At 39.1% G+C, this 17,887-nt stretch overlaps 1 protein-coding gene across 1 annotated transcript; it reads right to left on the bottom strand.

Annotated features, from left to right (window-relative positions):
• Positions 1 to 871: 871 nt before the first annotated feature.
• Positions 872 to 17,030, bottom strand: alpi.2 (alkaline phosphatase, intestinal, tandem duplicate 2). Its single transcript, XM_060940657.1, has 12 exons — positions 17,014 to 17,030; positions 16,847 to 16,971; positions 15,863 to 15,979; positions 13,447 to 13,562; positions 12,485 to 12,659; positions 9,872 to 10,044; positions 9,531 to 9,656; positions 6,660 to 6,729; positions 5,986 to 6,124; positions 4,688 to 4,878; positions 1,353 to 1,466; positions 872 to 1,158 (listed from the first exon to the last, which is right to left on the bottom strand). Exons 1-12 carry the CDS (start codon positions 17,028 to 17,030, stop codon positions 872 to 874), a joined length of 1,650 nt encoding a protein of 549 aa, XP_060796640.1.
• Between the last annotated feature and the right edge of the window lie 857 nt (positions 17,031 to 17,887).

The raw sequence follows: 17,887 nt of genomic DNA, 5'->3' as shown, positions 1-17,887 counted from the left end.
GCCATATTTAAAAACTTTTAATCTTTCTGTAGACAAGTCATATTCATTTCCTGACAGAGAACTTTAGAAATCCACCTGCATTATTTAGTATATTTTAACCCTTTGGTGCATAATGTTAACACTTATTAACAGTCAATTTAAGGCTCTTTTTAACAATTACTGTAATTTAACATAAGCCATTATTCTGATTACATATATCTTTATATTTGTCTACACAAAGTCCTAAATTAAAATATAAACCCATGATGAAGATAACCTCTGAAATCAGCTGCATCATGTGACAGTCCTAAAAGGTCCATTTTGTACATCATACATATTTTGATATTAATTTCAAGTATGATGTTTTATCCTTTTCTTACTCATGACATTCCTACACATGACCATCCATTTACTGTTTAATATAAGTGATGTTTAGAAAAATCAGTCACATGACATGCAGTTTTAATAATAAAAAATCTCGAGAATCTGGATATGTTTTTAAACAATTTATATAGGAAATAATTAATAACTACAACTGAAATTATGGATTGTGTATATGCTCTGGGAACTGTTTACGTCCATCTGGCACCTCAGAAAATGATGTCTGTGCCAGACTATCTTTCTGTAAAGGCTTTAGTATACTTTCTATAAAATGCAGTAATATGGATTAATAATAAAGACACACCTGATAAAGATATGCCTGGTGGACTTATTCTATAAAGAGTCTATTATTGATATAGTAATAACATTGCACTAATTACATTTATATTTAAATTACATTATTATATTTATATCATATGCACAGGACACTGGATTAACACAAGTCCAAATATTACTGTATGTTACACAATTTGTAGGGGAAATAAATATTTAGCATGAAAGTACAGTTCCTTCAGAGGAAATGGATGAGAGAAGTGAAGAGGCCGAACAGTATGGCACAGGTGCTAAGCCAGATGGAAATGGCATGATTTAATTGTGGATCAGGAGCCGGCTGTAAGTTACAGTATTTGTAGGGCTCGATGCAGGCAGCGTAGGCCATAGCATGGGCGATGTAGCTCTGTTCCTGAACGCCGTGGAAAAGATGAGACATTGGGCCTTTTGCAAAAATGGCCACGTCTTCAGAACCATGAGTTTCAGATGAGAGAGGAACAGCAGACTGCTGTAAGTAACCAGTTTTGCCTAGAAGAGAAACAGAGAGAGAGAGAAAGAGAGAGAATGTGTAAATATTCATTTGTGCAAAAACATTTAGGGATGTTGATGGTGGTCATACATTATATATTAACCCTGATAGATAGATAGATAGATAGATAGATTATAAAGCGAGAGCAAAAGACCTTGTGTTTGCTAAGGTCACTCAGGGTTTCTAATCTTACTTGTAATAGTGTAGTTAAGATTTGGCCGTGTTCCATTGGCAATATATCCTGGTCCATTCCCATACAGAGTGGTGGTGAAGGGTTTATTATCATTGCCAATTTTAGAAGAAAGGCCTGAAAGACACATATATTATACATTCATACATTATACGTTTTAATTTATTGATTTAGCAGACATGTCTACCCATTTTCCTAGACTTGTGATTGAGAATAAATGCAATCTGAGTGTAAATATGAACAGTTTAAGGTTAAAAGTTGTAAAATAATCATTAAAAAATAATATATTCACATTTTCATAAGCTCCTAGTTTGTCTCTTGTGGGCATGGCCTATCTAGCTGTTAAGTCCCAATAAATAATAAATAGAAGTAGCCAAAGTATTTCCAGGCTTCGCTATCATTTATTGACATCTTATTTTTGCTTGAAATTATTACCTCGCCTGCTACGGAGTAAGCGGGGTGAGGTATTGTTTTCAGTCGGGTTTCTTTGTTTGTTTTTTTGTTAATGATATTACGGGAAAATGGCTAGACCAATCTTCATTAAACTTTCAGGATAGATGGGCATTGGTCTCAAATAGAACCTCCAACATTTTGAGGGTCATCCGGGTCAAGGTCACCAAAAAGGTCAAAATCGTTTTTGTTGTCGCTACTGCCGCATATAGAAGTGCTAGCCACTATTATATCATTGTGCTATAAGAATGTAAGAGTGTAACAATTGCACACTGCATACGTGTGTTCCGATTAAAATGGTCGGTGAGTGTATACAATTCGGTTCACCATTCGAAATAAATGGACTAGACTAAAGAAATCGCTTTCAGACATGTTTATGCTTATTACAGAGGGAAAGTGCGTTCCACTGAGCTCTAGCGCCGGGCTCATCTCATCACCTCTAGCCGCTTTATCCTATTCTACAGGGTCGCAGGCAAGCTGGAGCCTATCCCAGCTGACTACAGGCGAAAGGCGGGGTACACCCTGGACAAGTCGCCAGGTCATCACAGGGCTGACACATAGACACAGACAACCATTCACACTCACATTCACACCTACGGTCAATTTAGAGTCACCAGTTAACCTAACCTGCATGTCTTTGGACTGTGGGGGAAACCGGAGCACCCGGAGGAAACCCATGCGGACATGGGGAGAACATGCAAACTCCACACAGAAAGGCCCTCACCGGCCATGAGGCTCGAACCTGGACCTTCTTGCTGTGAGGCGACAGCACTAACCACTACACCACCCTAGCATCGGGCTATTTCTGGGAAATAAGAGTTTCGATCATGGTGACAGCGTGTGTATGCCAGCCTCAGTTCGGAGGTTTCAGTTTCAAAAACTGTAAGAGGTAAGAGTAGAATAATATAAAGTACAGACACTTGGTATATTTTACTTCTGTGATTTTTAAATTATTCATTTTTGGTTTACGCTTCATTTTTGTGGCTACTGCCTCATAGAGTAAATATATATGCTATATTTACTGTATGGACATGATATCAGGAAACAATTTCATTTATAAGCCGTAGCCATATGTACCCATAGGGTACTGATCTTTTTTTCACAATATCTTCTTCCATATTCATCATAAGTCAGACCCTCCAGGATTTCGCGATGTTGCGATTTGCAACTTCAATGCAAATTCAACCAATCTCCGCGAATTCAGGGCGGTGTTGCAATTATATCCAATCACCGCAACTTTCCCGCAAATTTGACCAATCGTTGGCATCGTCTTGCAGTGACGTCGACAAACTACCTTCCGCCTTATTTCTGTGTATACATTCAAGAGAAGCAGCATGTGCGAGTCAGTGTTTATGTTGGCTTAAATTCTGTTACTGAAAGTGTGTTATGTTTACAGTGAAGGACTGTGCGCACTTTACATTATTTTTTTACTTAATACAAGAAATTAATGGATGCCAACATTTTTGCCAAAATGGTATTTTATTTTCCATTGTTTAGGCAGCTTCAGCATCATACTGTGAGATTCTGTTCAAATTGTTTTTTTTCCTTCTATGAAGTCTGAGCCATTTATTTTATTAGTTTATAATTATTGTTTAATTTAGTCTTCAGGAGAGACTGCCTGCACACAGTACTAGTATTAATAGTTTTTTTTCTTACATGAAAGCTGAGGCATTTATATTATATTTTAAGGTAACTTAATGTTGTGCTGTGAGGTTCTATGCACTTTAACTTTTGAACCAACAGGTGCATTTGGATAAGCAAAGCCTATTTTTCTGCATTTTTGTAGTCCTGGTAATCTTTTATATTGGTAAAGATGTTTATAGGACCATTTCTCAGTGTCTTTGTTTTTTTTAATCAATAGTTTTTCAGTAATAACTTAATATTTAACATATCACTCAATTTTAATCACAAAAAGAGAAAATCGCAACAATTTCTCGCAACTTTCACTTCCTCCCGCAATGGAATCGCAACAAAAACCTAAAAAACACTGCAACTTTCATCGCAATTTTTTGGAAAACCCCCCACAACATCAGACATTTTAGCCCGCAACAATCACAAAAAAGGCCCGTGGAATCCTGGGGGGACTGATAGGTGCTACCGGGTGAGGTTTGTTTTGCCTGGCAACACTTGTCTTAATAATGTAATCAATCTCAGGAGGAGATAAAACCACTACAAGAATTAAATACAGAGAAGACCTGCAGGTGGAAGATAAAAGAACTGAAATTGTACAAATTTCAATATAATGGAGTTGTAATAATGAGCATAAACAGGACCATACTATTTTGCATAAAATGGGATCATACTACTTTGCGTAAAACAGGAGATGACGTGTTCATGAACAGACACCAACATTAGGGACATTATATCTGTTTTGAGATTGTCCATGGAGAAAGGTGTTTAACTGAGATTCCTGGTCACATGATTCTGGTCATCTCATCTCCTCTAGCCGCTTTATCCTGTTCTACAGGGTCGCAGGCAAGCTGGAGCCTATCCCAGCTGACTACGGGCAAAAGGCGGGGTACACCCTGGACAAGTCGCCAGGTCATCACAGGGCTGACACATAGACACAGACAACCATTCACACTCACGGTCAATTTAGAGTCACCAGTTAACCTAACCTGCATGTCTTTGGACTGTGGGGGAAACCGGAGCACCCGGAGGAAACCCACGCGGACACGGGGAGAACATGCAAACTCCACACAGAAAGGCCCTCGCCGGCCACGGGGCTCGAACCCGGACCTTCTTGCTGTGAGGTGACAGCGCTAACCACTACACCACCGTGCCGCCCGATTCTGGTCATGTGAAGGGGAAATACATTGGCTTCTGCTCACAAACATGCCATGTGATGAGGGAATGTGTTTATGATGTAAAATAATTTGATATTGTACCCATTACTGGATTGCCTCTGGGTGAGTGTCCGCCAAAAGCGAACACATGTGAATGATCAGCGGTGACCACAGTCATGGTGTCCAGTTCGCTGGTCAGCTCAGCTGCTCGGGTGATGGCGCGGTCTAACTCCACCGCTTCATACAGGGAATATTTAGCTTTATTTGCATGGTGGGCATGATCTATTCTACCACTTACAGAACAGAAACACACACACACACACATTAAATATTGGATACTACAGGAATATCATTAATTATTCTATCCACATTCACTGGATCTGAGCAATCGTGCTCTGATTGGCTACTCAACTACTAGGATATCAGCTCATATACCGTGAGTAGAGAAAAACAAAATGGCACAGCGCATCAAAACAGATATATCACTTTTTTATCAAGTATTTAAAAGAAACAGAAATAGCTAAATAAAAGAATACCCCCCCCCCCCCCCCCCCCCCCAATATCTCCTGTTCCACACTGCAGCCCGTTGGTTGCGGGAATGTACCTTTAAGTTGGTTTGCCAACTGCCAAAAAAAAAAGAAGAAAAGAAAATGCCTGACCGTGTTACTGAACCAACTGAGGACGAAATAAAAACTCTACTTGAAAACAAAACACTCCCCCCCAAAAAATAAGTAACAAAATATGGAATAAAAGTATTTGATGGTAAGAACATATCTTTTTTTAATTTTTCAAGAATTATTATTATTGCATTTTTCACAAATTGCTACTGTTATTTCGCCGGTTTGTTTACATTCTAAACGGAAATGATTTTTCCGGATGTTTTGTATAAAGTTTTTATTTATCGAATTTGCAAAAACTAAAAAAAAAAAATGCTCTGTTTCTCAAAATCCAGTGAATGTGGATAGAATAAAGCAATTATTCCACTCAATGTCATTGTACATGGCTTATAGCTTACTCAGCGTGACACACCTTGTCGGCTATCAGCGCATATATGACTCAATTTCATGGAATAACTGTTAATTATTAACCTCTTATTATATTATTGCGATTGAGTCTCAGACACCCCACTTTGTACCACTTAAAGACATGTCCATTTATCCCACACACTGATATTCCCAATTTGTCCCACTAAAAGGCACACCCAATCTACTTCAGTCAAAGATATGACCAATTTGTTTCCCCCAAAGACATGCCCAATCAGTTTCAGTCAAAGATGCACCCAATTTATCCCACTCAAACACACGCCCATCTGTCCCACAATCAGATCAGGCACAATCAGATCATGCGTATAGTTTTCTCTGAGCTGCTCATGTAAACATAATCATACACAGCCTGGACACTTATCTTCCACAAAGAGGTAAAATCCATTGGGGTTCTTGCTGAGGATCTTGATGGCTTTTTCCATCATCTCTGTGAGTGATGGATCTGTTTCTGGATTCCTATCCAGCTCATATCTGGTGTCCTTTGGCTCAAAAAGACCTGAATATACAGGGAGAGAATCTTTGTCATGACCAAAGCATTCACTGATTCAAACAATGACCTGCTGAATGAGAGAAACCCAAATCTCAGTTATGATCAAAAGATTTACTGATTTAAACACTGACCCACTAAAGAGGAGAGGAGCAAATCTGAGTCATGGCCAAAGATGGTCAGTGATTCAGATACTGACATACTGAAAGAAAGAGGAGTGAATCTTGGCCAAGACCAAGCGATTCACTGATTCAAACACTGACATGCTGAATGATGCCAAGCATACAGTATAATGTGTAGTGGCTTTAGCTAGCTGCCAAATAAACAGTGACAGTAGGCTTATTTGCAGTGTATGTAGATATTTGAGAAATCTGTCAGTAAATAGTCTGATCGGTGATTTGTGAGACAAAAAAGCATACACATGATTTTGCTGCTAGAAATGCAGACAAAAATGATTCTGAAAAAATTTTTGACGATAAAGCAGGGTTTAAGGTGAGAACATGAGCTGCGGAAACTTTCTTGTGGTAAAAAATCTTTGTATTACCCATTAAATAATCTGTGTCTTTCTCATCCACAGCACTGAACTCAGCTTTATTCCATACATATTGGGCTTTCTGAAGAAAAAAAATTAAAACAGTTAAAGGAAATGATGTACAGAATGTACATATGTACAGAATCTTGTACACGTAAATATACAGAAACATACAAACAACACCGATTAGACTTGAGATTCCCCCCACATAGCATTCTGTATATTAAGATTTTTTTAAATAAAAACTGGCACATTTATTTTAATTGTCTATTCATCTCTAGGATGATCAATATTTCAATCTTACTCAGACCTAAATCATTTCTCCCTAATATTTTGCTTTGGTTTCTTATGTTTATTTGATAAACTCATATTTTTGCGTATTAGCTCCTATTCATTAAAGGCGATTCATGAAAATGTCTGATTCATCTGCACTGGATTCATGAAACTTTGATCCATCTGTGTCATGGTCCTACCTGTGGGCTTCTCTCTTCATGTAACATCTCCACTCAGCATTACCGGCCACGCCCACTCTCACTTCCTCTTATTAACTTTCAGTGACTTTCATTGGCTGTTGCCGATCACCTGCTTCCCCCCTGTGTGTATTTAAGCTGCAGTTCTCCCAAGCCTCAGTGTCAGATCGTCTGCAACTTCCAGTGTGATAACCTGCTCTGTGTTCCTTCTACTCTGACTCCTGACGATATTCTGTTCCGTCTGACTCTGTCTGCTCTCCAGCCCCGGTAACCTGATCTGCCTTCTGTCCTGTCGACTCTGCCTCTTGCCTGCCTCTCCTGTACCTTTGCCTGATCTCCAGCTTGCTGAGGGACTACTGCTGGGAGACTGCCTGAAACCCAAGTGCTGTCTGTCTACAGCCACACCTCTCTGACAATGCCTGATCCCATCTGATCTCAGCTACTAAGCAGGGTCAGGCCTGGTCAGTACTTGGATGGGAGACCTCAGATGCTACCAGCCATCCCTGCCTCTCAGTCCTCCAGCCACTGAACTTCTCATACACACGTTCTCCCAACTCCCTTTTCCCCTGTTATTATTAAACTGTGGTTTGAGTGCATTTGATCTCCTCTCCTGTCTGGTCCTTGACACATCTGCATCTGATTCAAGAAAATGGTTCACTTGACTGTCTGATTCATCTGCATCTGATTCACATAACTGTGGATTCATGTGTGTCTGTTTCTCATAACTGCCTGAATAATCTGTATCTGATTTTTCTGCATCTGATACAGGTAATTGTCGGATTCATCTACGTCTGTTTAATGAAAGTCATGAAACTCAGATTCATCTGTGTCTGATTCATCTGCATCTGATAATGTCTGATACATCTGTTTATAATTCATGAACTGTCTGATTTGTCTGAATCCGATTAATTAAACTTTTTGATTTTTCTGTATCTGATTCATGAAACTATCTGATTCACCTGTGCTTGATTCATGAAATTTTCTGATTCATCTGTATTCGATCTGAGTCATTTGTGTGATTCATAAAGCTGTTTGTCACCTGTGTCTGATTCACAAAACCCTTTTATTCACGTGCATCTGATTAAAAAACTCTGACTGATCTGCCTTCTGAATCTAATTCACAAAACTATCATATAACAAAAATTCGAGCACAAATTTGAGTCACCTTTAGCTGCGTAGACACATTTTGTGCCAAAATGTTCATACAATACTTTTGAAATATCAAACAAAAACGATAAATAAAAAAAAAAGTCAATTTTTTTTAGACTGGCAAACAAATTATTAGTGTAATCGTGCAAAATATCAGTCTATTACTCCTCAGAAACCTTTTATTTTTGTTCCGCATCTTTTTCAGTTTTGTTTGACGTAATTTATTTTGGTTGCAATTCCAGCTTTCTCGTTTGCGCTCCCTGACTTTCTGCTTGCAGTTTTGGCACAAACTTCACATGTGGGTGGGCTGTCCAGGAATGCATTCCCATTGGGTAACTTGTGTTTGACTGACAGCTACACTCAGCGATTCCCCCGGAGGCTGTTGCGGCCATTTCCTACTCTGATTTTGGCGGACTGTTTGACGAGTGACCGATCCATTGACGGTAAACAAGGATCGAGTGGACTTCAGTGGCGACTATGATATTGAATTAATTCAACAAAGTGTAAGTACGGGACAAATGTGTTGTATGTGTTGCAGTAGTACACATTATGCAGGTGTGTTTAACGTTAGCAAGACAGCTATTATATTGGGTAGTGGAGCTAAGTCTAACATTTGACTTGCCACGAAACACCTGCATAATGTGTACTACTGCAACACATACAACACATTTGTCCCGTACTTACACTTTGTTGAATTAATTCAATATCATAGTCGCCACTGAAGTCCACTCGATCCTTGTTTACCGTCAATGGATCGGTCACTCGTCAAACAGTCCGCCAAAATCCGAGTAGGAAATGGCCGCAACAGCCTCCGGGGAATCGCTGAGCATAGCTGTCAGTCAAACACAAGTTAGCCAGTGGGAATGCATTCCTGGACAGCCCACCCACACGTGAAGTTTGTGCCAAAACTGCAAGCAGAAAGTCAGGGAGTGCAAACGAGAAAGCTGGAATCGCAACCAAAATAAATTATGTCAGACAAAACTGAGAAAGACGCGGAACAAAAATAAAAGGTTTCTGAAGAGTAATAGACTGATATTTTGCACGATTACACGAATAATTAGTTTGCCAGTCTAAAAAAATTGACTTTTTTGTATTTTGATTTGTCATTTTTGTTTGATATTTCAAAAGTATTGTATGAACATTTTGGCACAAAATTGATTCCATAAACAGTTTTGATGGATAAGAGCAAATGTGTCTAGTTTCATTAAAAATGTAAGATGCATAATTAGACCAAGGACAGAAAAAGTTAAATAAGGAGTTTTACCGTTTTGTTTTTGAGCCACTCATCGATCAGGTTGGTTTTGTCCTCTCTGGTACCATTGGTTCCAGGATATTCAGGATCTACTGTCTCTTTAGGGAGCATATACTGTCTCCCTCCACCTAAAATCACCTAAAGGGCAAAAAATATATATTTCTAGCACAGCTGCACAAGTAAACATGTATTAATCATGATCATAATATTAGGCTTCCTCATATTTAGCTTTTTAAAACATTACTATGCAATAATGTAATTAACAATCTGAATTATACATGTAAAATAATTTATAGATTTATACATGCAAAAGAATATTGAGTTAATAATGTACAAGTATAAATAATTCTTACATTAATGTCAGTGTTGTGGACGAGTTGATAAGCGATGTCTTTGCAGCCTTGGCTCACTGCATCAGCAGGCAGATCAGCATCACTGTACCAGCCTCTATCAGCAATGTGGGCATAACTTGCTCCTGGGGATGCATGCTGAACTCGTGTGGTGGTCACAATACCCACAGACTTCCCTATAAATAAATAAATAAATAAATAAATAAGCAAGCAAGCTGCTGCTTGACAGTGAACAGCTGGGAGTTCACAAATGTTCCAGAAAAGTGGAATGAGAAATAATCAGTAGTCAAATGGAAAATAAGAGGACGTGGGTAAAATAAAAATGATTAATTAGGAATTTTAATTGAAAATACAAAAAAGTTAAAATAGTGCAAAACAAATTATATCATAAATAAAATGGATGAAAAGTCAGTAAAAATAACTGGTAGTAAAACCTAGGAAGTAAAAATAAAACTGTAGAGGCTTGTTCTTATGCCGCTTTTCCACTACCAACGCGGCTGAGTTGGGCTGAGCCGTGCCGTGCTGAGTTGGGCTGAGTCGAGCTGAGTGGGGCTGTTGGAGTTGCATTTCGACTACAACCGCGCTGAACCGTGCTGGCTGGAAGTGGGTGGACACATTGGGTGGAGTTAGCGAAAGTGGGTGGACGTCACGTAATGTCGTTAGGCGGCGCAAACAGTGACATCAGTGATCTTTTAAGCGGTAGTCTCACAACCCGGATAGTAAACAATAAACATGGAGTCATTAGTGTTGCTGGTCTTGGTGCTGTGGCTTGTTGTCGCCGACAACACCAACAGATACTGGCAAGAGCGTATAGATGAAGCGAGGTGCATAAGGCTTCAGAAATTCTCGTAATTCGTAATTCTTCTTCTTCCGGGTTTACGGTGTTTACAGATCCCAGCGTGCTCGCGGGGCGTGTGTGGGCATGTGAGGACACTCCTCCTCACCAATCAGTACACAGGGGAGTGTCTCCTCACGCCCCTAGCCCCACTCGGCTCGGTTTGGCTCGCTTCAGCCCTACTCCAAAACCGTGCGAGTTTTGGGTGCTAAGCAGGGCTGAAGCGAGCTGAGTCGTGCTGCTCTAAGGTAGTCGAAACGCGAGCCGTGTCGGGCTGAAGTGAGCTGAAGCGAGCTGAAGTGAGCTGAAAAAGGGTAGTGGAAAAGGGCCATTAGTGAGACCTTGAGAAAAGTGCTATAGCTTACACTGACGAAGTCTGTGACCCAAAGTAACTGTTTCCACTCTCAATGTCCATGTGCCTGGCAATAAATCCACTTGAAACATCTTGAAAGTTGAACTTTAATCCTCGGTTTAACAATTACAAAGGTTCTAAGATGCAGAGAGTCAGTGAGTCAGTTAAGAAAAACTGTTCGCTTCCACGGCTTCTCGAGATCTACCTGAGAAGTGCGAGACCGTTCTTATATAGCTGAATGAATTCTAATTCTAATTCTTGAGAAGCGTGAGACAGTTCTAATTCTTCACATATGAATTCTAATTCTAATTCTACTAACCTTGCCACATGTTATTCATTTTAATCATGAAATAAATTACTTATATGAAATTACACACTCAAATGAAATTATTTATACCTTTTAACATAAATTGTAATTCACGTCTATATGAATTCTACTTTGGCCGCTACAAAAACAAATGAATAAAATTCATATAAAATAAACTTAAATTATGCCAAAATAATGAAGTCTGTTTTTAGATTTAAATAATTGAAAGAGCCTGGTGAATATTTCATACAATGGCTTCAGATGTTTGTTGCATAAAAATGAAAGACACATCACCAGGTTTTTTTTTTAATTTAAATGTTCAGTGTCATTCAAAAAAGGTATAAAGGTGCTGCACAAAAAACAAAACAAACAAACAAACAAACAAACAAACAAACAAACAACTAATAGTAAGATTGTATAATCAATTCTATTAAAAAAAGTAGAAAAAAATAAAAAAATACAACAACAATCTTCTGATACATGACATTGTAGTCTTCTGAAGTTTATTCAACAGCAGTCAGTGGTTAGAATGGATTTTAACAAAAACCTTTCTTTAAAATCAGCATTTGCAATGCCTCTGTTTTCCTTCATGTATCCCATGATAACTAATAGGAACATGGATTTGGTATCACCAAAAGATGGCAGCAAAAATTTAGAGTTTAAAGTCCAGCTGTGAACAGAAGTACCATAGGGTTGCAGATTGGTAACATGTGGAAACATAATTTTATTTTAATATATTATACCTTTCTTTTATTTCATGATTTTTCAATTTTAATTTAGTCATGGCCAATACCCACCCATCACAGCTCTCCCCTAGCACATGACAGCTACCAACCAGGGAAAGCAAAGGCAATCACGTACTTCTTCCAAGGATAATATGCCATCCTTCCCTCCCTGAGAGCATGGCCAGTTTTACTCTCTTGGGCTCCTGGCCATGAACGGCTCTGGCATCATTGGGATTTGAATTCGTGATTGAGTTCAGATAATAAGGCAAATAATTCTCTGTTACACCACTCGAGAGCCCTGAATGTATGATACTTAAATTTGGAGTTGGTTATTTTAATCTGGCAACCCCAGGTGTGTAGCAAATTATTATCAGGGATATAAGTCTATCTGCAGTACCTGCTGCTCTGGCGCGGTGGAGGACTGACTTGACCTCGTTGCCCATGGTAGTTTGACACTGACCCCTCCGAGCCGCAGCACTGAGACCCAGCGTTCCATAATTCGCTTTCACACCACACAGATATGCTGTGGCCGTACCAGCACTGTCTGGCATCTGCTGATCCACATTATAGGTCTGTAGAGAACAGGGTGCAAAATGAAATATCTGGCATTCGTCTATCTGGATTTATATAACCTGAAATTAAAAAAAGGTGACTAAAAAAAACTTAATTAGATACACCTGAACTTAACTGATTGTGTTCTATGTAAATATGGAAGAACCTCAGTGTTGAGCATGCAGACTGAAAAAAACTAAGTTACTAAACTGAAAAAGTAAAATCCCAAGACTGAAAGCTAACTGAATTTTTTTTAACTGAAAGTAAATTAACCAAATTTACTGAACTGTGCCAAGTTTCCCAAAAACATCGTACCACAAAGATCATCGTTAAATGGTAGCACGAGCAGCACAATGATCACTCTCTCTCCTAGTTAAGATGCTCTTAGTGTTAAGAGGCTTTTGGGAAACCCACCATTGAATTGATTTACTGAAATGACTTACTGAACTGCAGTGGGTTTCCCAAAAGCCTCTTAACATTAAGAGCACCTTAACTAGGAGAGAGAGAACATTCATTGTGTTGCTCGTGCTACCATTTACCAATGACCTTTGTGCTGCAATGCTTTTGGGAAACTCAGGCTTGAACTGATTTACTGATCTTAACTGAATTACTGAACTCAAATAATTTGCTGAACTAATCAGGGGTGGGTTTCCCAAAAGCCTCTTAACACTAAGAGCATCTTAACTAGGAGAGAGAGACAGAGTTCATTATGATGCTCACTCTACCATTTAACGATGATCTTTGTGCTACGACGCTTTTGGGAAACCCACCCCTGAACTGATTTACTGAACAGTGAATCTTGTGAACCTTGGATAATGCCAGGTGAGGGAACATGTCCGTGGTTAAAAGAGTCTCCTCTCCATTTTTACCAGCAAGCTGCCCTTTCAGAATCCGAGAAGCCGTCACTGTTGAAACTCCCATACCTACACACACACACACACACACACACACACACACACACACACATAATAATCTAATAATCTAAGAACTGATAAAGAGAGAGAGTTTGAGATGTGACAAGAACAAGAAGCCTTTATTTATCACACGTACAGTACACTCAAGCACAGACTTAAGCACAGTGAAATTCATCCACATCATTTAACCCATCTGAAGCAGTGAACACACGCATGCAGTGCACACATAAGTGAGCAATGAGCACACACACATATCCAGAGCAGTGGGCAGCTATGCTACAGCGCCTGGGGAGCAGTTGGGGGTTAGATACCTTGCTCAAGGGCACTTCAGCCTAACCTTCAGGCCAAGATCATCACAGGCTCACAGAAAAAAAACTTCTGAATTTAGTATAGGATGATTGTCTCTATTAGCAATGTTAAATGCAATCTATCTATCTATCTATCTATCTATCTATCTATCTATCTATCTATCTATCTATCTATCTATCTATCTATCTACAGTGGTGCTTGAAAGTTTGTGAACCCTTTAGAATTTTCTATATTTCTGCATAAATATGACCTAAAACATAATCAGATTTTCACACAAGTCCTAAAAGTAGATAAAGAGAACCCAGTTAAACAAAGGAGACAAAAATATTATACTTGGTCATTTATTTATTGAGGAAAATGATCCAATATTACATATCTGTGAGTGGCAAAAGTATGTGAACCTCTAGGATTAGCAGTTAATTTGAAGGTGAAATTAGAGTCAGGTGTTTCCAATCAATGGGATGGCAATCAGGTGTGACTGAGCACCCTGTTTTATTTAAAGAACAGGGATCTATCAAAGTCTGATCTTCACAACACATGTTTGTGGAAGTGTATCATGGCACGAACAAAGGAGATTTCTGAGGACCTCAGAAAAGGCATTGCTGTTGCTCATCAGGCTGGAAAAGGTTACAGAACCATCTCTAAAGAGTTTGGACTCCACCAATCCACAGTCAGACAGATTGTGTACAAATGGAGGAAATTCAACACCATTGTTACCCACCCCAGGAGTGGTCAACCAACAAAGATCACTCCAAGAGCAAGGCGTGTAATAGTCGGCGAGGTCACTAAGGACCCCAGGGTAACTTCTAAGCAACTGAAGGCCTCTCTCACATTGGCTAATGTTAATGTTCATGAGTCCACTATCAGGAGAACACTGAACAACAATGGTGTGCATGGCAGGGTTGCAAGGAGAAAGCCACTGCTCTCCAAAAAGAACACTGCTGCTCATCTGCAGTTTGCTAAAGATCATGTGGACAAGCCAGAAGGCTATTGGAAAAATGTTTTGTGGACGGATGAGACCAAAATAGAACTTTTTGGTTTAAATGAGAAGCGTTATGTTTGGAGAAGGAAAAGACTGCATTCCAGCATAAGAACCTTATCTCAACTGTGAAACATGGTGGTGGTAGTATCATGGTTTGGGCCTGTTTTGCTGCATCTGGGCCAGGACGGCTTGCCATCATTGATGGAACAATGAATTCTGAATTATACCAGTGAATTCTAAAGGAAAATGTCAGGACATCTGTCCATGAACTGAATCTCAAGAGAAGGTGGGACATGCAGCAAGACAACGACCCTAAGCACACAAGTCATTCTACCAAAGAACGATTAAAGAAGAATAAAGTTAATGTTTTGGAATGGCCAAGTCAAAGTCCTGACCTTAATCCAATGGAAATGTTGTGGAAGGACCTGAAGCGAGCAGTTCATGTGAGGAAACCCACCAACATCCCAGAGTTGAAGCTGTTCTGTACGGAGGAATGGGCTAAAATTCCTCCAAGCCGGTGTGCAGGACTGATCAACAGTTACCGGAAATGTTTACTTGCAGTCATTGCTGCACAAGGGGGTCACACCAGATACTGAAAGCAAAGGTTCACATACTTTTGCCACTCACAGATATGGAATATTGGATCATTTTCCACAATAAATAAATGACCAAGTATAATATTTTTGTCTCATTTGTTGAACTGGGTTCTCTTTATCTACTTTTAGGACTTGTGTGAAAATCTGATGATGTTTTAGGTCATATTTATGCAGAAATATAGAAAATTCTAAAGGGTTCACAAACTTTCAAGCACCACTCTATCTATCTATCTATCTATCTATCTATCTATCTATCTATCTATCTATCTATCTATCTATCTATCTATAGCAGTTTTCTGTCTGTCTATTTTCTTTCTTTCTTACTCTTCTATCTAATCAAATACACAGTGTATTGAATATAGTTTTGTTTCATTTGTATTTATTTATTAATTAAAACAAAAAATCAGTATCATGTGTCTCACCATCTCCGATGAAGAGGATGAGATTTTTGGCTAGATGAACATTTGGTTTCAGAGACAGAGCCGAGATGAGAGCTTCCTTCCCCTTTACATTCCAAAACCTTGGATCCTGTTCTTCCACTACATACCAAAGCGCGCACGCGCGCACACACACACACACACACACACACACACACACACACATTTATGATGCACTACAAATTGTTTTAGTTATTTGTTTTGTTATTTATTTTTATGTTTTTTTTAATTAACTAATAAACTGATAAATGAATCAAGGAGGGCGGCACGGTGGTGTAGTGGTTAGCGCTGTCGCCTCACAGCAAGAAGGTCCGGGTTCGAGCCCCGTGGCCGACGAGGGCCTTTCTGTGTGGAGTTTGCATGTTCTCCCCGTGTCCGTGTGGGTTTCCTCCGGGTGCTCCGGTTTCCCCCACAGTCCAAAGACATATGGGTTAGGTTAACTGGTGACTCTAAATTGACCGTAGGTGTGAATGTGAGTGTGAATGGTTGTCTGTGTCTATGTGTCGGCCCTGTGATGACCTGGCGACTTGTCCAGGGTGTCCCCCGCCTTTCGCCCATAGTCAGCTGGGATAGGCTCCAGCTTGCCTGCGACCCTGTAGAACAGGATAAAGCGGCTAGAGATAATGAGATGAGATGAGATGAATCAAGGACAAATGACCAAATGGTCAGCTTTGGAAACTATAAACAGTTTATGTTTTAGACAATGAGTTAAAAACACAAAGAGATGTTTTAAGACATAAAAATAGTGGACAGTTTGATATGAATAACGTAAGAATATGAATGTCTTAAAAAATAATTTGTCCTTACATCAATTGTTCCACAATTATTTTGCGTATTAATCCTTGTGGAGTTTCACTTCTTGTGATTACATTTGCACACATTTATCAGATGTAGAAAAAAGTGGAAATAATGAGGATTGTGTTATGTGTCACATTTATAAGGAAGTGAAAAAGTGAACAAAAAGCTTACCTGGGATGTTAGACAAACAGGCATTAATCAAAACTAAAATTAATATTCCAGATGTAAGGGTGTGTTGGAGAGTCATGATGTGGATTTGAAAATGAAGGAACACACACACACGCGCACAGGTTTTTCTGTTTATAGCTTCATTATAGACCAAAGGTCATCCATGATACCTCACTTGAGGACACATATGAAGAATTTATCACTTATTAACCTTTATGTTCATGAGCAATACAAAAGCCTTATATTTTTTCTAACATGTAACTTTGTGTTTTGCTCAGTTTCTCTACTGCAGTGATTCCCAACCACTGTGCCGCAGCACATTAGTGTGCCGTGAGAGATCATCAGGTGTACCGTGGGACATTATCCAATTTCACTTAATTGTTCCGAAAATTATTTATTTACTTCAAATAATTTGTCTTCGTTCGTCTATGCCAGCGACATATAGTGACCGGCAGAACAATTAAATACTCTTCCAATAGATGGCAGCAGGTAGCTAATTAACCTGTGTATCTACCTGTTGCCATTCAAACAATAGAATTAGTAATGCTTCGCGTGTGACAGTGGTGATAGCAATAGATAAATATTTGAAAAGAAAAAGTACACAATCCAAACTGGGCCCTGGAGAAAATTCTGACCCAGATGAAGGCCCTAGTATGAGTAGAGGTCAGAAGAAAGCAAAAAAGGTGATTTTCCACAACCTATCTATGCGAGCTTGGCTTTTCAAGCATGACTGCTTTAAAAACTAAAAAAGGAGAGACTCAGAGCTGTTGAAGATCTTTGTGTGTGTCTTTCTTCAATTCCTACGAGTATATCGGCTTTGTGTTCAACTAAACAGGCCCAGGTTTCCCACTGAGGAAATTGTGAGTAAATTGAGACTAGATTATCATTATATATATATATATATATATATATATATATATATATATATATATATACACACACAACCCCGATTCCAAAAAAGTTGGGACAAAGTACAAATTGTAAATAAAAACAGAACGCAATAATTTACAAATCTCAAAAACTGATATTGTATTCACAATAGAA

The sequence above is a fragment of the Neoarius graeffei genome, chromosome 15 (assembly GCF_027579695.1).
Source record: "Neoarius graeffei isolate fNeoGra1 chromosome 15, fNeoGra1.pri, whole genome shotgun sequence".
Taxonomy (NCBI): domain Eukaryota; kingdom Metazoa; phylum Chordata; class Actinopteri; order Siluriformes; family Ariidae; genus Neoarius; species Neoarius graeffei.
This window is presented reverse-complemented; position numbering and strand designations above follow the sequence as displayed.